Source organism: Diabrotica virgifera, chromosome 3 (assembly GCF_917563875.1).
Source record: "Diabrotica virgifera virgifera chromosome 3, PGI_DIABVI_V3a".
Classification (NCBI taxonomy): Eukaryota; Metazoa; Arthropoda; class Insecta; order Coleoptera; family Chrysomelidae; genus Diabrotica; species Diabrotica virgifera.
The window spans coordinates 153,353,003-153,375,518 of record NC_065445.1 but is presented as its reverse complement, the minus strand read 5'-3'; the positions used below and the strand labels follow the sequence as shown (position 1 = coordinate 153,375,518).

At 32.6% G+C, this 22,516-nt stretch overlaps 2 protein-coding genes across 3 annotated transcripts in view; one reads left to right on the top strand and one right to left on the bottom strand.

Moving 5' to 3' along the window:
* The window catches only part of LOC114342228 (zinc finger CCCH domain-containing protein 13), a 158,488-nt gene extending 143,703 nt beyond the window's left edge, over nt 1-14,785 (top strand). For both annotated transcript variants that reach the window (XM_028293017.2, XM_028293018.2), the window contains 3 exons: nt 9,426-9,606; nt 12,137-12,407; nt 14,498-14,785. In XM_028293017.2, the coding sequence (XP_028148818.1) occupies nt 9,426-9,606; nt 12,137-12,407; nt 14,498-14,693 (648 nt within the window). In that variant the 3' untranslated portion in view covers nt 14,694-14,785. The remainder of the gene's footprint in view (nt 1-9,425; nt 9,607-12,136; nt 12,408-14,497) is intronic.
* LOC126882130 (monocarboxylate transporter 5) overlaps nt 1-22,516 on the bottom strand; it is a 681,181-nt gene that overhangs the window by 53,667 nt on the left and 604,998 nt on the right. The window lies entirely within an intron of this gene.

Below are 22,516 nucleotides of genomic sequence, written 5' to 3'. Positions count from 1 at the left end.
GGTGAGTGGATTTGATGGAATTTTAGTATATGGTGCTTCAAATTCAGAAAAGAAATCAGTAAATTGTTTTAAGTTGGTTTTCATCTTCGAAACAAAAGATTTAGAGGGATCAACGGGAAGAAGAGTAAAGTTATTGTTGTCTAGGAAAGAGGTGACTTTGTCAGTGTATAATTGTTGGTCTAAAATAACAAGGCAGTTACCCTTATCTGCTTTGCTGAAGATGAGGTGGTGGTTTTGGATCTTATTTTTGATAGATTTGAATGTGGAGAGAAGGGATTTAGACTTATTATATGAGAAATTGGGAAAAGAGAGAGATTAAGAAGTTTGTGTAGAAGTAGAAGGGGAACTGATGTTGGTAAGAGAAGAGTTATTGTTGGAAAGAAGTTTCGTTTTGAATTTGTTGATAGTTTGGATGCAAGAGTTTCTGATTGAAGTTTTTTGTGTGAGTGAAATGGAAAGATTTTGAATAACCATGTCGGTCTCTATGGAAAGACTCTCAAGATCTTTGATAGATAAATTGCTAGGAATGGAGTGTTTGAGGCCGAGGTTTAAGAGTTTTAATTCGTCATCAGAAAATTGGACATTTGAGAGATTTTTGATTCTTGGGTGGAATCGAAAATTGGAATAATTTTTGTTACGAGAAGCTTTTTGTTGATCAAGTCTAATCTTATTGTTGATTAAGTGTTTTAATTTATTATTGACTCTATTAAATTTAACTGAATGTGAATGATCTACCTTATCCTGAACGTCTGACATAAAAGAATTAAGATTAATAAATTGTAAAGTTTCAAGTAGAGAATCATATGTTACCTTTAGCTTACATTCTATGTAGTTGAGTTTACTGTAATGTTTACAAATCTCTTTCTTCATGAGTTTAATCTGCATGGAGGTCCTGATGTTAGGATGTACATTATTGGATGTTCTAACTCTACAAAATGTTGGGAAGACTTTATGATGTAAACATCTTGAAATGAACCATATGTCCAGCTTTATGTTGCTCCGTTGTGTGGCTAATCGCAAGTATTGTAGCGCCAAGTTGACCATACTGTCATATATAAACTAAAAGGGAAGTTCCCTAGGTTGGCTGTATACCATATAGTTAAAAAACTCTAACAAGAAGTAAAACCACTTCTATGTAAATTGGTATATTTATTAAAACTTAAAAAATCCCAATGGATTGAATAAAATATGTCCAATTCAGAACGTTTTCAGACCTATCGGTCCATCATCAGTGAATCTACAATAAAATAAGTAATCCCACTATTAGAATTGAAAGATGGTTGAAATTTTTAAAAATATGATTCTCTACTTGAAACTTTACAATTTATTAATCTTAATTCTTTTATGTCAGACGTTCAGGATAAGGTAGATCATTCACATTCAGTTAAATTTAATAGAGTCAATAATAAATTAAAACACTTATTCAACAATAAGATTAGACTTGATCAACAAAAAGCTTCTCGTAACAAAAATTATTCCAATTTTCGATTCCACCCAAGAATCAAAAATCTCTCAAATGTCCAATTTTCTGATGACGAATTAAAACTCTTAAACCTCGGCCTCAAACACTCCATTCCTAGCAATTTATCTATCAAAGATCTTGAGAGTCTTTCCATAGAGACCGACATGGTTATTCAAAATCTTTCCATTTCACTCACACAAAAAACTTCAATCAGAAACTCTTGCATCCAAACTATCAACAAATTCAAAACGAAACTTCTTTCCAAGGATAACTCTTCTCTTACCAACATCAGTTCCCCTTCTACTTCTACACAAACTTCTTCATCTCTCTCTTTTCCCAATTTCTCATATAATAAGTCTAAATCCCTTCTCTCCACACTCAAATCTATCAAAAATAAGATCCAAAACCACCACCTCATCTTCAGCAAAGCAGATAAGGGTAACTGCCTTGTTATTTTAGACCAACAATTATACATTGACAAAGTCACCTCTTTCCTAGACAACAATAACTTTACTCTTCTTCCCGTTGATCCCTCTAAATCTTTTGTTTCGAAGATGAAAACCAACTTAAAACAATTTACTGATTTCTTTTCTGAATTTGAAGCACCATATACTAAAATTCCATCAAATCCACTCACCCCCAGGTTATACGGTTTACCAAAGATACACAAAGTTGACATTCCTATTCGTCCCGTAGTCAGCTTCATTAACACTCCAGTTTCTATTTTATCTAAATTCATTCTTAACACCATTAAAAACTTTATCAACTTTACCCCACAGTTTACTGTTTTGAATTCTCGCCAATTAGTTGAAAAACTTCAACTTGTCAATCTTAATCCAAATATTGTTATGCTTTCTTTTGATGTTAGCAATTTATTTACTTCAGTACCAAAAAATGAATCGATTAGTCTGGTTAATTCACTCCTCTTAAATAATTCTGTCACTTCCACCACCACTTCGTCTATTATAAACATTCTCAAAATTTGTCTATCTCAAGATTACTTTGTTTTTAATAACAACTTTTATCAACAACCTGACGGTTTAGCAATGGGTAGTTGCTTATCCCCTTTCTTAGCTGATGTTTTTATGGATCACTTAGAATCCAACTATATCATAAAAAATCCAGAGATCTTACACTGGTTCCGTTATGTTGATGACATTTTAGTCCTCATTTCTGGTAACTCTGATTCAGCTCACAACTTACTTCACAAAATTAATCAAATCCATCCTAATATCACCTTTACCATGGAACTAGAATCTTCTAACTCCATTAACTTTCTGGATTTATGTATTACCAGACTACATGACCACTTCAACTTTGGTATCTACCGTAAACCAACACAGACAGATCATGTTATCCATTCTACTTCTAATCACCCTTTATCATATAAACTCTCTGCTTTTCGCAGTTTTATACATAGATTAAACTTTATTCCTTTATCCGTAACTGAATTCAACAAAGAGTTGAATATTATCAAACAGATTGCAGTCAACAATGGTTATGACCCAGACATCATCAGTAAACTTCAACAAAAAAGAGAACTCAAGTTACTACAACAATCCGCTTTCTCTACATCATCCACAACTACTCCCATCTATGCCTCCTTACCATTCAATAACTCCAAATTATCTGAGAGAGTCAAACATATCATTTCCAATTCTTGTGACAACATAAAAATATCTTTCAAAGTTAATAACACTCTCAGCAAAAGTTTAACTAATACCAAAGATCCTATCCATTATATGAACCGGAGTGGGGTATACACACTCTCTTGTTCAGATTGTGATGCCACCTACATCGGCAGAACTTACAGATCCCTTTCTACCCGATCTGCAGAACACAGCAAGAGAGATACCACTTCTGCCTTTTCACACCATTTAAAAGTCAATAAACATGAACTTCGGATTCCTGAAGGTGTCCAGTTGGTACACAATATTCAACAAAACAATACACTCCGTTTAGACTTATACGAAGATTTGGAGATTGTCAAGGACCTGAAGAAGAGTCCCAACTGTGTCAATAGACAAACATCCCTTAACCGCAACTTTGTCCCCATTCACCGCCAATTATTCTCATAATTCCTATTTTTTCAACTTCCTCTTTTTATCCTATTCTTTCTCTTTTAACTTACTCTCCCTTCTTTTTCAAAATTTCCTCTTTCCTTCACTGCTTCCAAACTCCTTTACCCGACTAACATTATTAACTACTGAACCCTATTAACCATCACCTCATTAATTCACCCTACTATTTTTTCACTTCTTTTTCATTTCATTACTTCGTTCAGTTTAATTCCACACCTCATCTTTTCTTTATCCCTCTCTTTCCTTTAAAATTCTTGTCTTTATACCTTACACCACAGCCCTCTATTTTTGTCTTTGACTTTTTCCAAGTAAAAAATTTTTTACCTCCAACTAACATCCCGTCACTTAATTTCAGTTCTCACATTCAGATCCATTATCATTACAATTAAATTATATCAATATTCTTTTTCTTACTTTGGTTTTATTTTATTCAGTACACTTTCAATATTATTTTCATTTTAATTTCATTCTTGTATCAACTGGATTTAACAGCTATAATCATACTTTTATTTATCTCTAACATCACATATCCTCACTTTGTCACAAGAATTCTCTCAAAACTTTGGAAATAAAATTAAAAAAATAAAACATCTCATAATAATTACAATCCTTTTCATTCACATATTACACACTTTTAATTATTTGACTGTATCCTAACTCAAATCCATTATTTACAAAAATTTGCATTTATTTTTAAATAACAATATTTTCCTTTTACATATACAACCACCAATACAATATAGACTAGATTAAATTGCCTACCAATTTATTCATTTTGTACAATAACATTCCAACTAATACTTATTCTTTCTCTTCTCTCACCTTCATCTATTTTTATCTTTTTATCATTATTGACAGCAGCTTAACTTTCTTTTTATCAATTTGATTAATCTAATGTTATAGTATACAGTCAATATAAATAATCTTATATTCTAAATTAATTTTGTATATCACAATTTCTTTTCAAAAACCAATAGATTTAAAATGTTAGACATTTTCAGATATTAAAATTTTTATCATTTGTTGTGGGTCATGACCTTTTGGTTAATTAAATTTGAAAATCGACTACCTTTTTCTCTACTGTCAATGTCACTTCAGACAGTTCCTTACACACTTGTGACACTTTATAGTCAAAGTTGGCCTAAGATGGTTGATTAAGGTTTTGGTAGGGTTTCACCATGTTCCCATAGGCGATATCCTTTAACATCGGCGTTTAGCCTGTTTAATATTATTTTTAAATAATGTAAATTGAATTTTAAATTCAACCATTGTTTGGTTCTGGGGCTATTTAGCAAGTATGCACGTAAGTAATCTAACCACACTTTTTTAGCTTTTTAAAAATTTCAACCATCTTTCAATTCTAATAGTGGGATTTTATTGTAGATTCACTGATGATGGACCGATAGGTCTGAAAACGTTCTGAATTGGACATATTTTATTCAATCCATTGGGATTTTTTAAGTTTTAATAAATATACCAATTTACATAGAAGTGGTTTTACTTCTTGTTAGAGTTTTTTTTACAATAAGATATATTTGAAATAAATTAGTAAATAATATCTAAATATTAGTTTATTGCATGTATTATAATTACTTTAAGGCCATATTAACATATCTAAATTAACACGCGTGCGGAAAAGTAAAAACCGCGTGCGGAAAAGTAACACGCGTGCGGAAAAGTGAAATTTTCTAAACTAAAATGCGTGCGCGAAAGTAGACATTTTTGCACGCTCGTAGGAAAAATACTTTAAACATCCATGCTTAAGTTAGCATTTTTAACCGATGTTTCCTTGACGGATTACTTGTACAGGGCTTTGACCCACATACTTCTGTAAAATTATATCTTGGTGTGTAAATTTCACGTAAGCACTGATGATGATTGGTAAACCAATCGAAAACTAGTTCTGTGATGTAGCCCTTTTTAGGGATTTTAAATATATACCTTTTAAAAAGGATTTTATATTATTTTTGTATGTAAATGATTTTAGATATTTTATCTCAGCACTTTTCCCTATCGGATTCATTGCCCCCCGCTTCCATGTTGGTGTCTTCAATTTGCATAGGATTGTACTCGCCTTATAACTTTTAACGTTTTTCTTTTGTGGACGTATCTTTTGTTTTCTTTATCTTTTTCTTAGCTTTATAGCTATTTACCATGTTATTTTTCTCGTAGTTATTATTACCGCCAAAGCACTCTTCCACTACTTCAATTGGTGGGATTTTGATACTGTTAAAATATTTCGTTTCCGCTGTTTAACAGTTTCGCTGATAATTATCAGTTTTTGGTTTCAGCAATACAACTGTCTTGACCTTGACCCACGATTAGTTTACTGTGAGATATAGTTGCTATTTACTTTAGCAAATTAAAATAATATACGACAATTTTCGATAGAACTCTTTATTGCTTACTATACGTGTTTACAGATCTAATTTTCGCTGGCTACTGAATACTTCTTCTTCTTCCACGGCACTACAGCCCAAATTGAGCCTTGGCCTCCTATATTTTTATCCTCTACCTTTGCTTGTCTGTGGCTGCTCTTCTCCATACACGGACTCCTAAAAGGGCTTGTGCGTCGCTGTTTACTGTGTCTTCCCAGCGCTTTCTTGGTTTTCCAACCGGTCTCTTTCCCTGCATTCTAGCATTCAGTGCTCTTTTTGGTAGCCTATCCTCTCCCATTCTTATCACATGTCCGGCCCATTGCAATCTTTGTATTCTAATGAAGCCTGACATGGGTGTTTCCTTATAAAGTTGATAAAGCTCGTTGTTGTATCGACTTCTGAAGATTCCGTTTTCTGAAAATAAGCTCAGTTTGCCTGCGTGATTCTCTTTCGTATTTCTCCATCTTCTGCTCCGTCGGCATATATTTCTACTCCCAGGTATGTAAACTTTCCAACCGTTTCAACGTCATCTTCATGTATAATGTTTTGTGGGACTATATTTCTTCTCGTCTGTGTCATTATTTTTGCTTTTCTTTGTTAATTTCCGGACCTAGACTTTTTGTTTGCGTTTTTAAATTTGCGTATGTTTCCTTTGCGTATTTTCTTTAGTCTCTTCCTTTTGACTGAGTCGTATGCCTGTTTGAAGTCTACAAACACGTTGTGAACATCAATATCGTGTTCCCATGATTTTTTCAAGATCTGTTTGACTGTAAATATTTGATCCAGTGTCGATCTTCCCCTTCGGAAGCCCGTCTGATACTCTCCAATAATATTTTCTGCTAGTGGTTGGAGCCGCTGGTTTATAATATACGTGAGGGCTTTATATGCTGTACATAGTAGAGAAATTCCACGGTAGTTTTTGCATTGGAGTTTGTCTCCTTTTTTATACCCTGTCGTTCCTCTGATATCGCTTTCTTAAAAATAGCTTCGCTGTACAGATTGAATAACAATGGAGACAGCACGCAACCCTGTCTAACACCTCTTTCGATGTCTATAGTTTCTCTTTCGACATTTTCGATTCTAACCTTTGCTTTCTGATTCCAGTACAGACTGACAATAACCCGTATATCTCGTCTGTCCACATTCTTTTCTTTTAAAAGTTCAGAAACTAGAGATCATCAAAATGAGATCATCTGACTGGAAAGGATTAATACCGGCGGCTGTCAAATATCAAACATTCATTATTCATATCCGATATTTAACAGTATAATTTTATAACCCCGTATATCACATGAACCAATTTGTTATTTTATAATTACATGTGCGGGTCTTTAATTTAGTTCACGAATTGCAATTTGTAAACAATAATTCGGGCAATTGCATATTGAATTTGATGATCGAATATATTTCTTTGTTCTCAATATTTTGTAAACATACTCAACGCGTGGCCTGACACCAATATACTGGTGCCACCGCTGAGAAAGAATATACATATTAGAATCATTCATTAGAATCAACTCAACCAGGCCAGATGTGCCTTTAACTTCATTCCTTCATACATTCAACATGTAGCATTATAAGAGTATTCAACTAATTCGCGTACAAGCCACATATCAGTACCACAACGTTCTCTCGGGGTAACTACCCTGATGTCTACCGCTATCAATAAACTATCTAAGTGCTATTGGTGTTTCAATAACTGAAGATCATCCTCCACTGAGCCCGAAGATTAGACAGTGGCAATAGTAGAATATTTTGTGTATGATAGTGTAGATGAACTTTCTGACGCTGGTACGCGAATACTATTGATTTTACAGAAAAAAATTATAAATACATAAATTGTAGGAAAGGGCACCGCACACATCTTATGGAAAATATAATGTCACTCAAATGAAATAAAATTTATATGAATAGATGCGTCCTGAAATTTCAATAATTTGATACCATTGCGCCAACGCTGTATTTTGCTTAATTAGGGCGTTAATTGTAATTAAAGTTTATCAAAATCGCATTTTGAAGTCCATAAAACTGGCGTTCATAAATAATATTAGTCTAGCGGCTATTGAAATCAGTCTATTCACCACTAGCTTAAACCGATTGGAGGCGGTACAACTAACCAAATTATACCTACTTTATTATCAATAATAATAGGAAAAGATAAGAGTAATCATCTGCCTTAATCCCTCAGAAAGATTTATGGAGTAAGCGAATCATAAGATCTTTTTTCTCTCTTTGACACACGTACATTCGTATTTGATTTTAGATTTATTTTTATCAATTTACGCTCTTGTTAATCAAAATACAGAGTTGCCGCAATGGTATCAAATTATTGAAATTTCAGGTCGCATCTATTCATGTAAATTTTATTTCATTTGAGTGACATTATATTGTCCATAAGATGTGTGCGGTGTCCTTTTTCTAGTTTAATTTTGTGCATAAATGTTTTTTCGTAAAATGCGTGGGAAATGAGATATTTCCAAAAAACTGTTATTAGGAGCCATTTTTTCAGTATGACGGCGCGAGCGACGGAGATACGAGGTAGCAAAGTTAGCATAAATAAAGCATAAAATTACCAATTTTCAAAACTCCCGAAAAACTTTCCAGGTAACCCCCTTTTTTGACCAAATGACAACTATTTCTCATGAAGTGAGAAGTTCTGTTTCTCTGAGTGTATGTAATCTTTAAGTTTTTTGTGTATATTAAATTCGTCATGTTTTCTTTGTAGTTTTTCCATTTCACGACGTCTTTGTTCCATTCAGGCCTCTTTTGCTCGTATCTTATTTGTCGATTATATTTCTCTACATCGAGCCTTGCCTTTATTTTTCCACTTGCTTCTTTGTTTTCTACTTGCTTCTAATATTTTATCGGTCATCCACTCCTTTCTCTTTATTGGGACTTTTTCTGGTTTCAAAACTTCGTTTGCTATGATTACCGTGGCTGAATTCATTATATCCAGATTTTGGCCGATATTTCCTTGTTCAGATCTTTCTAGCTGTATTTTTAATCTTACGATTTATCTTATTTCCGAACCTGTGCTGTTATGTGTTTTTATTGACAAAATATGCTGTTATGTGTTTTTTTGTTGACATATATTTTTGGCTTTTATACACAGTTCTTCTTCAGTACTATAGTCCGTCCCACCTTGACTTTACCGTATAGGGAACATAGGCAATGCAGTCCCTATGAGAGTTTTTAGGGCGGTGATGCCGATTTTATCAAAAAGAATTTGTAATCGAACATTAGAGAGATTAAATTAAAACTGTTTTAGAACGGCAATCTACAATTTTAGGATTGGTATGCGTTTAAGTTTATTTGATATACTATTATTACTCATATGAATCCTAAAATTGTAGATTGCCTTTCTATGTTCGATTACAAATTCTTTTTGATAAAATCGGCATCACCGCGCTAAAAACTCTCATAAGGACTGCATTGCCTATGTTCCCTATACTGTAAAGTCAAAGTGGGACGGACTATAGCTTGATTAAAAAATAATAATTTCAGATATCGGAGGATGAATTGGAGGAAGAATCGAAGATGAGAGGTTTAGTTGACGCTTTGGGGGTTGATTGGTCAAGTTTAGTTGCTGAATCTAAACCTAGAACAAAACCATTCAGCTGTGCTAAAATCAGATGGGAAGCCCATAATGTATTGGTTAATTTAGGCGTTTCTGTACAATTAGCAGGTAAGTTAGTTGATAATACGGTACTGAAATCGTTCAGCTGGATATAGGGAATATTCTACTTCTTCACGTGCCATATCAGAATTATCCGACGTTGGCGATCACCATTGCGAAGGCTTCTCGATCTTCTGCAATATGGAATAATTGTAATGCATTTGATATCTGAGTCGATTCACGAATGTTTTTAACCAAGAAACCTGTTTTCTTTCTACACCTCTACGGCCCTCTATTTTGCCTTTAAGGATCAGTTGTAATATTTTATATCGACTTCCCCTGACTATATGTCCCAGATGACATTTTTCGATGTTTAACAGTCTTTAGCAGTTCTCTATCTTTGTTGACCCTCCTTAGTACTTCTTCATTAGTTTTTCTTGCTGTCCAGGGTATCTTCAGCATCCGTCTATGAATCCACATTTCCAATGCTTCAATTCTGTTCATGATCGATACTTTTAGCGTCCACACTTCTGCACTATACAAAAGTACGGACCAAACATAGCACTTAACCATTCTTTGTCTTAGTTCTAAACTGAGATGATTATTGCAAAGAAAAGACTTCATTTTCATAAAAGTAGTTTTAGTCATTGCTATTCTACGTTTTATTTCTATGTCTGGATCTAGTTGGTCCGTTATCACAGTTCCCAAATATGTCATTTTGTGAACTTTCTCAACTTGAACTCCGTTTAATTGAAGCTTTGCATCGGGATGTGGGTCACGACTAAACACTAAAAATTTGGTTTTGTTTGAATTTATTTTAATGCCCATTTCCTCTCCTACCTCGTGAATACGATAAAGCAGAATATGTAGACCTTCAATAGTATCTGACAGAATTACTGTATTGTCTGCATATCGTAATCACATTAGGGAATATACATTAAGATAATTGTGGCAACTGCGCTCTCTCGATGACGATATGATTGTTAGCATTAAGGGGCATTAACCTCCAAATTGACAATTCATTTCAACGGACACAAATAAACGTCAAAATATGGCAATGTAATAGCTAAATGTTTTTGACCTAAGGGAATGAGAAAACTGTCTAATTTTGAAATTAGTTTTTAAAAAAAAAAATTTTAAAAATTAAAGTAAAATTATTAACTCATCAATCATAATCTTTCTTTTTGATTTATTTATGTACTGTCTTGCTTCCAAACTCACCCATTCTATTCGATCTAGCAGCTCTATTGCACCAGAAGCTCGTACTCGAACAGAAGTTTCAACTAACACAGGCTAGCGCAGTTGCCACAATTATATCAATGTATATTCCCTATGTCAAGCCGAACGATTTACGTACTGTATGATTATAGTCTTTTTACTACAAAAGCAAGATTACGTAGGCCAAAATTTCTTACGTCAGAGCACTGCCAAAACATTAGAATGTTACTTTTCATCATGGCCACGTTTATGTCATTACTTGTCAGAGATATTTTTCTTTTTTTTTTCTTTTGTTTACTATAAAAATAATATCTATAATTATTTATTCTAATTAATGATGTCAAATGGTTTTCATTACTTGCCGAAATATATTAATTAACAACAATATTATCATAGTGTAGATATAATCATTAAAATAGATTATGTAATATTTTTAAAACTAAGTAGGTACTGCAAACGCTAAAATTCATAATAAAACTTTCTGATCTTTAAATCTAATAATAATCTTATTTCTAATAAACCTAATCCAAGAAATCTGAATTCTTTAACTTACTTCTCTGCAGTTAATGGTAAATGGGAATCCCATTGTTTCGATCTTGTTCAAAATAATCTATTAAAGAAGCATTTTGATTTGACATGTTTCTCAATACAAACACAATAGTATAGCAGTATAGGTACACAACAATAATTACAATAGTTTTTAAATTAAGCTATATTTAATATGTAGGTATTTATAAAAACAGTACAGTGTTTTAAAGCTATATTTTGAAACAAATTGTGTACGAAATGATGTAAAAATGTAGCAACACAGAACTGTCACATCAGTAGCGTACGATTATCTAATATATTTAAATCAAATTATTATTTTCTGGAGTATTTAACTTAAATGATTGTTTCATAAAATGTATATTATTAATAATAAAAAATGTTTTTGATTATTTAATTAATATAATTCTAAAATTCTCAGTGTAATCGCGATTACGTTTTTCTTATTATAATACCCTGTTAACACTTTTGCAAGATCGGTCAGTTCCGTGTGGGTGTCATACAGCTGTGCTAGAGAAATGTCAATTTTAAAGTTGATGTTTATTTACGTTAATTAACATTACAAATATTTCGGCGTATTAATAATATATTTCGGCAAGAAATGAAAACCGATTGACATCATTAATTAGAATAAATAATTAGTTAAATATTATTTGTACAGCAAACAAAAACAAAGAAAATATCTAACAAGTAATGACATTAACGTGGCCGTAATGAAAAGTCATATTCTAATGATTGGGCAGTGCTCTGACGTCAGAAATTTTGACCTACGTAATCTTGCTTTTGTAGTAAAAATACTATATTCTACTATACAAACGATTTGGTAAACTTTTAGGGGAGACTTTAGTTAAAGATATACTAAAACAACACGCCGCAGCTAAGTTAGAACACCAAAAAGAAGAAGTAGTTGTTAAAACGGAAATATCGAGCATTGTAATTAAAAAAGAACCCCAAGAACTGATTATGAATGGAGTGGAGGTGAAAATAAAGTCAGAGCCTACTGAGGAAACACAAATGGAGCAAATCTGTGAAATAAAAATGGAACCAATGGACACTGAAGAAATACAAGTGCCCCATCCAATAGCAGTTATCCAAGTTGCTGATAGGTACGGAATATCTATAATCTTTCCTAATAATAATAATTTAATATTAGAAAATCTACGGTTTCGTTTTGACTTAAATCTGTCTCCTGCCATCCCCCGATAGTACTATTTCTAGGTCTGCCTGTTGTCAAGGAGGCTCTGCAGAAGACAAATTTACACCAAAACGTCCGTAGTTCTCGGTACAAAAATAAAACTATACCATAGTATGGTTAGAACGCCCTCTAACGGGGAATAAGTGAAATGAATGTCGACTCGATTCAAGTTCTCTGTTTAACCCAGATATGACAATATCAAAAGGCACCGCTAGGAAAATATTCCAATATGCGGTTCAGAGAACCTGTATGAACCGAGTCTTTGTACTCTAATACAGAGTATGGCATTAGTAAAATTAGAAAATATACGGTTTCGTTTTGATTTAAATCTGTCTCCTGCCATCCCCCGATAGTACTATTTCTAGGTCTACCTGTTGTCAAGGAGGCTCTGCAGAAGAAAAATTTACACCAAAACGCCCGTAGTTTTCTGCAAAGCCTCCTTGACAACAGGTAGACCTAGAAATAGTACTGTCGGGGGATGGCAGGAGACAGATTTAAATCAAAACGAAACAGTAGATTTTCTAATTTTACTAATGCCATACTCTGTATTAGAGTACAAAGACTCGTTTCATACCGGTTCTCTGAACCGCATATTGGAATATTTTCCTAGCGGTGCCTTTTGATATTGTCATATCTGGGTTAAACAGAGAATTTGAATCTAGTCAGCATTCATTTCACTTATCTCCCGTTAGAGGGTGTTCTAACCATACTACGGTATAGTTTTATTTTTGTACCGTGAACTACGGACGTTTTGGTGTAAATTTGTCTTCTGCAAAGCCTCCTTGACAACAGGTAGACCTAGAAATAGTACTGTCGGGGGATGGCAGGAGACAGATTTAAATCAAAACGAAACAGTAGATTTTCTAATTTTACTAATGCCATACTCTGTATTAGAGTACAAAGACTCGTTTCATACCGGTTCTCTGGACCGCATATTGGAATGTTTTCCTAGCGGTGCCTTTTGATATTGTCATATCTGGGTTAAACAGAGAACTTGAATCGAGTCGACATTCCTTTCAATAATTTAATAATTTTTTCTTATAATTTTATAATTTTAAAGTCAAAAAACTGAACGATTTCATATTGAATTGAATGTTATGCCTTCAATTGGCGGGGGAGAGAGGGGGGAGAAAGAGAGAGAGAGAGAGCGCGAGAGAGAGAGAGAGAGAGCGCGAGAGAGAGAGAGCGCGAGAGAGAGAGAGCGCATTTTACATCGGTAACTTTGCCACTGTACGTCATGTATAGTCGGTCATATAATAAAGAGCCCATAAAACAACACATGAATCCCATCCAATCATGACACAACACACCGTACATCTTTCATGGTCCAATATCACAACATACTTTGTCAGACCATTCATACCCTCCAACGCCCTCTATTCTTTTACAATCCCTTTATTTTCATGCAATTTGATGTCAGGTCTCCGGAGTACTTAGTTTCATCGAGCTACTTGTAGTATCATTTTCAGTCATATACACCAACAGTATTTCTTTAATTATCAGATTACATATTCCATCTTTATTCCATTGTTGGGCCCACTTACATTTACATTTTACATATCAAAGTAAATTATCAGTCATCATTTAGAATGTATGTTTCTATAACTACTTTTGGAAAACAAATAGGAAAACTTATTTTTTAATTTTTTTTCTGATTTAAAAATTATGCGTTACTTCTTGTGGTTAGTGTATTTATTATAAGTATTTACTACATCGTTCTTTAAAATCCCCGGTTCCTAATAATCGCCAGATGTTAAGTCACGTTCGCCGTGCATATCATAATATTTATTCTATAAATAAACACGTTTTACGAGACAGTGAATGCGAAGTTGATATCTGATATCTGGTCACCAGTCACCGTTATTGAAGTTACTAAGGAACGGTCGTTACCAGTGATTTTTAATTCACCGTGAATAAATCACCATTCGTAAAATCACATGCCATCACTAATACTATTGATACATAGTTAAAATGTTAAAATTTTGTTTCATATTTTTATAGGGAGAAATTAGCCATTCGAAAGAGTCTTTTCACTAGTGTTGGATCCCATAGAAGAGCTCTGGCAGCCAGAAGAGATTTGACGATTCGAAGACATCTCTGCAACTTACCCATCACCGACAAACACGTCGAAGCTCCCAAGAGGCACAATCCTGAGTTGTTCCAACTCGCTACACAGTTGTTTGAAAGAAGTTTATAGTTTTTTGTAAATATTTAGGTATTCAGTTTTGTAACTTTTTAGTCGAATTGATACTTATATAATGTTTATAAAAGTTATAAAATACTGTTTAATTTGTCATTTAAAAAAGGAGTAAGAACTATATTCTACTTAATATTACAGAAACTTAATAGTACTATTAAGTTTTTTAAGTACAGTAAAATCTCGATATAACGGTCTAATTGGGGGACGAGGTGTCCGTTAAAGCCGAAAGTCCGTTATATAAAAATAAAAAAATATGAAAAAAACATTTTTAAGAAACGCTTTTCTTTAGTTACGAGTGACTAAAATTAAAAATATAAAAAAATCAACTAGAAATCGTGGCGCGACTTCATCGAATAAACGGTTTTCGCCCCACGCTTTTCTTTAACGAATGTTAGATTTTTTCAATTTTTTTTATTTTTTGATTTCTAGTTGATTTTTTATATTTTTAATTTTAGTCACTCGTAACTAAAAAAAAGCGTTTCGTAAAAATGTTTTTTTTCATATTTTTTTATTTTTTACTTTTTAGTCTTACACTCTTCAACCATTAAAATATATCGTCATGTTTATTAAAATATGTATAATACATATGATGTACTAACATGAAAAGTAGTCGAAATCGGCAAAAAAATTGAAACTTTATTGAAGCATAATGTAAACAATTAACGTAAAAAGTGAAATTATGTATAGTTCATATAATTAGCTACAATCTGTAAAAGTTTCAAGTTTCTTCATTGTAAAAAAGAACAGAATTTAAGCATTTTCCGTTAAAATCGTTTTTTTTTTATTTAAACCATTATTAATAAACATTAAATTTTTTTTATTGAATATTCGTATATTAATTGATGGATTCGACCGTTACTTGATAGAAGTTCATTTTATCTAACAATAAAACACTGAAAACGTTTGTTTTCTATACTTCCACAAAATTTATTATAACTAAGTGACTACAGCTGTTTCGGCGGAGTGCCTTTCTCAAGTGATATAGTTTACAATGTGTTTGCCTTTTTAAGTCTTCAACTGAAGAGGTTGAGGAGTGGGGAGCTGTTTGTCTCGAGTTGGTCATTCAGAATTATATCTGTATTTTTCAGTTTATTAATTTCCATAGATTCTAAAAAAGATAGCTTAAGGCCTTTATTTTGAATACGTAGAATTTGAAACTTTTCATTGAAAGAATGATTATGATCTAGAAGGTGAAGTGCGTATGTAGAAGTGTCTGTTTTTCTATTGTTGAATGCCCTTTTGTGTTCTGTTATCCGTTTGTCAAAAGTTCTGCCAGTTTGACCGATGTACGTTTTCGGACAGTCACCACAAGTTAGTTTGTACACACCACTCCGTAGTTGCTTTCTCTTTCGGCTTTTATTGTTCTTAATATATTTGCATAAGTTGTTGTTAGTTCTGAAAGCTGGTGTTATTCCTTTCTTTTTTATGTATCTGGCTATTTTTGTTGTTATCTTGCCAGTATATATGAGAGAGCAGAAGGTACTGGGTTCTTTCTCTGGTGGTGGATACACTAATTTCAGGGCTTTCTTATGGAGTTTTTGGTTTAAAATTTTGTTAACTGTTTGTTCGTTATAGCCGTTGTTTACTGCTATTTGTTTAATGATGTTTAGTTCTATCTCGAAGTTATTTTTACATAACAACAACGAACAAACAGTTAACGAACAAACTATAACGGCTATAACAAACAAACAGTTAACAAAATTTTAAACCAAAAACTCCATTAGAAAGCCCTGAAATTAGTGTATCCACCACCAGAGAAAGAACCCAGTACCTTCTGCTCTCTCACATATACTGGCAAGATAACAACAAAAATAGCCAGATACATAAAAAAGAAAGGAATAACACCAGCTTTCAGAACTAACAACAACTTAAGCAAATATATTAAGAACAATAAAAGCCGAAAGAGAAAGCAACTACAGAGTGGTGTGTACAAACTAACTTGTGGTGACTGTCCGAAAACGTACATCGGTCAAACTGGCAGAACTTTTGACAAACGGATAACAGAACACAAAAGGGCATTCAACAATAGAAAAACAGACACTTCTACATACGCACTTCACCTTCTAGATCATAATCATTCTTTCAATGAAGAGTTTCAAATTCTACATATTCAAAATAAAGGCCTTAAGCTATCTTTTTTAGAATCTATGGAAATTAATAAACTGGAAAATACAGATATAATTCTGAATGACCAACTCGAGACAAACAGCTCCCCACTCCTCAACCTCTTCAGTTGAAGACTTAAAAAGGCAAACACATTGTAAACTATATCACTTGAGAAAGGCACTCCGCCGAAACAGCTGTAGTCACTTAGTTATAATAAATTTTGTGGAAGTATAGAAAACAAACGTTTTCAGTGTTTTATTGTTAGATATTCGTATATTGTTCCCGCGAATGCATACGTCTGCTCAGTCATTTGCATTGAAGAAAAGACAGTCAAAATAACGTCTAAAGATTTGACCCAAACGATTGAGCTTAAGAAAAGCGTTTAATTAATACGCCAAAACGAATTATTCTAATGTTAATTGTAGCACAAAACGTCTCTACCGGTGGTTTTTCTAAGACTACGATAAAAATACGAATTTTTTAATTCGAGGTTTATTTGAAGTTTTATTTCGTATCGTATTGAAATTTGACACGAATAAGCGCCGATTTTTATATAAACAAATATATAAGCGTTCAATATTTGAAACGTTATTGTTTATTTATGAAGCATAACGTAAACAATTAACGTAAAAAGTGAAATTATGTATAGTTCAAATCATTAGCTACAATCCGTAAAAGTTTCAAGTTTTTACATTGTAAAAAACAAGAGAATTTAAGCATGCTCCATTAAAATCGTTTTTTTTTTTTATTTAAACCATTAATAAACATAAAAAAAATTTATTGACTATTTGTGTATTGTTCCCGCGAATGTATATATGTCTGCAAATTTTCATTCATTTGCATTGGTGAAAAGGCAGTCAAATTAACGTCTAAAGATTTGACGCAAACTATTGAACTAAAGAAAAGCATTTAAAAACTTTATTTGGAAAATATGCACACTGTATTTAGATATAAATAAAAAACAAAACAACAAAATTATATTTCATTGTCTTCGAACATTCGTCGTGAAGTGACGTTGTTTAATATCGACGCGCTTACTTTCGGTAATCCTGCTTTGAAAAAGGAATCAAGTTTTGTTTGCACTTTTAAAGTTTGCTGTTTTTTTTTTTATAATCGACTCTCTAAAATTACGAAATTGCATATGATACAGTTAAACTTTGTTATTTGACGAATGATCAATACGTGTTATTAGATCGTCAAGATGTGATCTTACCTCTGAAAACTTCATTTTTGGCTATTGTTTTGTCTTCTTTGCTATCTTCACTTTCATCCTCATTTTTTAGGTTCATAACTTTATCTGCTATTTCATTTTCAGTCATGATATTGTACTCAGGTTCACCTTCATCTACTTCTAGCCATTGTAAAACATCTTCCTCAGCTGCCTACTTCTCCGGCATTATTATGTATTGTCCAAAAAAAATCAGGAATGTCCAACCCTTCTGGAATGCCCAACCTATGTCTGCATCTTGGCCATCAAACAAATTTTTCTTTTGCAAGGTACGCTGCCCTCTTGTATCTTCTGCATTATCTTCATCATGCAATACAACCATTCTTCATCTAAAAACTTTCTGCGAGATATTCATTTGGTTTCCAAAATTGTTTCTTGATCCATTAGCTGAATAAGCAAGTTGTATTTTTTGGCATAAACATACAACTAAAGTATGTAGGTAGGTGTAGCGTTTGTGGTCCACACGGACTCCGTTGGTATTCAATGTATCTTGGTATGTGACAGGCTAAGCATGTATAATATTATTAGGACGTTTTTAATTATTTTTACGTTTGACCGGATTTTTTTTTTTTTTTTTGTTATATCGGAAGTCCGTTATATCGAGGTTTTACTGTATCATAATTTTTCCTTCCTTAACAGTGAGAAAATAGCTATTTAACGTACCTAGTACATATTTATATGTCTAAGGATTCAAAAGTCCAACAGAGAGACAAGACTATCAAAATGCTCTCCAAATAAAACTCAACGGAAGCAGAGAGGAAGATACTGCAGAGAAAAAATGGAAACAATTAAAAACAGTAATAACGGAATCTGCAGAGGAAACTGTCGGAAAAGCCAAAAGGCAAAGAAATGCGGAATGGTATGATGAATGCAGAACTGCAGTAGAGAATAAAGGCCTATGCTTATAGCCCGATCAATGAACGCATAACTTTTCGAAAACCTCCAAAAAAATAAAGGAAGGATGAAAATTTGGGAATAGGTAGTTGAAATTGTCTATTATTATATAAGAAAAAGTTTACAATTCTACGTCCCCTCCATTTTACAAAAATTGGGAACTACGGGGTGAAAAATATTTTCTCGGGGGTGAAAAAACATATTTTCAAAATAAGTCCGGAATTTGATAAAATGACTAATTCTAAGCAACTTCTGTTCTATAGAGTTTTTTCACTAAGTCAATACTTTTCGAGTTATTTGCGAGTGAATATGTTGATTTTTAACAAAAATAAAACATGTTTTTGGACGGTTTTTCGCAGATAACTCAAAAAGTAAGTATTTTAGAGAAAAAATATTCTTAGCAAAAATATAGCTTATAAAAACATGAAAAAAATGGTGTATGCATGAAGACTCCAGACTCAGTAAAAGCAGCGTTGTAGCTAATGTAAAGTAGGTTCTTATTCGTTAAGTTCCAAATCGAATATTTCAACGTGAAATAACCAAAAAACGGAGCACTTTTCGGGGAAAACTCAACTTTTTTAAAGTGTTTAAAAAAAGGTGTATTCTTGTTTTTTAAAAAAACTTCTAACATTAAAAGTGAGTTACGCTCAAAATATTGTGGTCCCTTTTATTTTTTTATTCAAAAATCGCGAAAATCGTCCCCTAATTAGCTTCCCAAATAAAATTAATCGTTACCGCTATATAAGTTACTTTACTTACGTATTATTTATGTGATCTAAAGTTTCATTGGTTCAAAGTACTCATTTTTGAAAAAAAAAAACTGGTTTTAAAATAAAACATTTTTTTGAAAAAAAATCCAATTTTTTTTAAGTTAACTTAAAAATTATTGGTAATACCAAAAATCTCAAAGAGTAATAAAATGTACGTTTTGCTTTTCTGAATATTTTGGATTTTTTGTTTTTTTCTTAGACAAAAATTGGTTATGCTATGGCTGTTCAAAATTTGCCTAAACTTGTGATTAGTTACTCGTTCAAGCCATTTTAACTACAGCCTTTTCAAAAATAAGCACTTTAAACCGATGAAACTTACAGATCGTATAGATAATACATAATCAAAGTAAATTGTGAAGCGATAACGATTCAATTTATTTGGGGTGCTAATTAGGGAGTGATTTTCGTGATTCTTTTTACCAAAAAATAAGAGGGACTAACAATATTTTGAGCGTAACTCACTTACTTTTAATGTTAGAACTTTTTCTGAAAAACAAAAATAAACCGTTTTTTAAACACTTTAAAATAGTTGTAATGCGTTTTCCTCGAAAGCTTTGTTTTTTGGTTATGTCACATTGAAATATTCGATTTGGAATTTGACGAAGAAGAACCTACTTTTCATTAGCTACAACTCTGCTTCTAATGGGTCTATAGAGTTCATGCATACACCATTTTTTTTTTTCAATTTTTTATAAGCTACATTTTTGCTAAGAATATTTTTTTCGATAAAATACTTACTTTTTGAGATATTTGCGAAGAATCGTCCTAAAACATGTTTTTTCTTGTTAAAAATGAACATATTCACTCGCAAATAACTCGAAAAGTATTAACTTAATGAAAAAATTCTATAGAACAAAAGTTATTTAGAATTAGTCATTTTATCCAATTCCGAACTTATTTTGAATGTATATTTTTCACCCCCCAGAAGGGGATATCCCCTCCATTTTTGTAAAATATAATAAAAGGAATAACAATCGTCCGTCCGTGTTCGGATTCGAACCCAGGACCTCCGCGTTACGTAGTCGAATGCTCTACCAACAACCCATCAGGGTTTTGTTTTGACGGCTGCTCGGACGTAATTACAAACGACGGTGACAAATAAATCAAGTGAAGTATAATTATATAAAAATGTTTAATACTTATTATCTTATTCCCAAGGAAGACAAATCCAAAAACACAAAAATTATAATAAATATATTTACTAAAAACACTAATATATTCTTTTTAAACATTAGTTGCGCTGATATATACATAACTTGGATGATTTAGCAACTAACAACGTACTGTCTGTGTGCGAATGCGCCGAGGATTATAAAATTTCACTCTCGATCGTAAAGAAGTATAACTTCAAAAAGGAGAAATAATAAAAAAGTGATTTTCTTGGAATCCTTCACACACCATGCTCTTTATTAAAATGCTTCATATATCATTTTGTGCACGTTCTTATTACCCATGCATGGATACCAAAAGCGATTTCTTGATGCAACCCCTGTAGCCAAAAAAAATAAAGGGGGTTGAAAAAAAATTTTTTTTTGCTTTTCGACCGATATGGACATAGGCTCCATCAATAGGGTTTTTCATAAATATATATTATTATTGCAACATCCCTGCGGAAACTACCCCTATCCTTGAAAATAGACTGCAGAAACTACCCCTATCCTTGAAAAGAAACTGCAGAAACTACCCCTATCCCTTGGAGAGCATGTTTTTACGATTTTCTCATTAGCTATGCATTTTTTTAAAACAAAACTTACACAGAACTAAAAACCACTATTTTCTGTACAAATAAGGTCCTATGGATTTTTTTTCGTATAAGCAACCGTTACGGCACAGTGGCGCCGTAAACCTTAGAGATATTTTTTTTCGTCACCTATTCATTTTATTGATAACGTACTTATGGAAAATAAAAGAACACACTATTTGCTACACATTATGATCTATGCATATTTTATTGTCTTTGCACCCTAAAATCAAATCCAAAAATCAATTTTTGATTATTTTCTTTATTAATTCTCCTTTTTTGGGGTGGTTCCGGGGAAAATATGGGGGTGCAATATAAAAATTTGTAAATAACACCAGTACATGGATAATCGCTGAGTTTTTTTACTTTAGCATAGCGGTTCAGATGGTATAAAAAGGGGTTTTTTAAAATGTAACATCCTGTAATAAAAAATTTGCAATTGCCCTTAAATGAAACCTATACCAAAAAATCAGCCACTTATTTGTGATTAATTGCCGCAGGGTTTCTTCTTAATTTTCATTACAGTTAAGAAAAAATATTTTTTTAAACATCTTTTTTAAAAATTTGTCAACTTTGGGGCGCCACCCCCGCTAAACGGTGGGTGATAGGCACATGCTGTCGGGAAATGAATAGTAGGAAATATAGTACTATTAATTTTACTATTAAATAAATTTTTTGCAAAACGTACAGGAATACCACAAATTACCCCCTTAAAAAGATGAAAATTTTTTAAGAAAAAGTTAGTCTCATAATAAGCACCCCTGGATATACCAGAAAAAAAATAAAACCGGACTTGTGTCCATTTTACGAGGTTCATCCTCTGTTCCCTACACATGATAAATAAAGACGGTTTATTTGTTTTTAATAAATACTTATATTTCTGCAACTATGTACTTTCAGAAACATCTTAGTATCTGATTTTAAACACTTATTGACTTACACCGATTGGCTTCTGAGGCATCGATATAATGATTCCCAATCGCTTCTGATTTTGTTTCTGAAAATCGCTAAAAGATTGTTTGCGTCTGTTTCATAGATAATCTAAATGACATGCGTCTTTAGCTGCTATATCTACATGCTC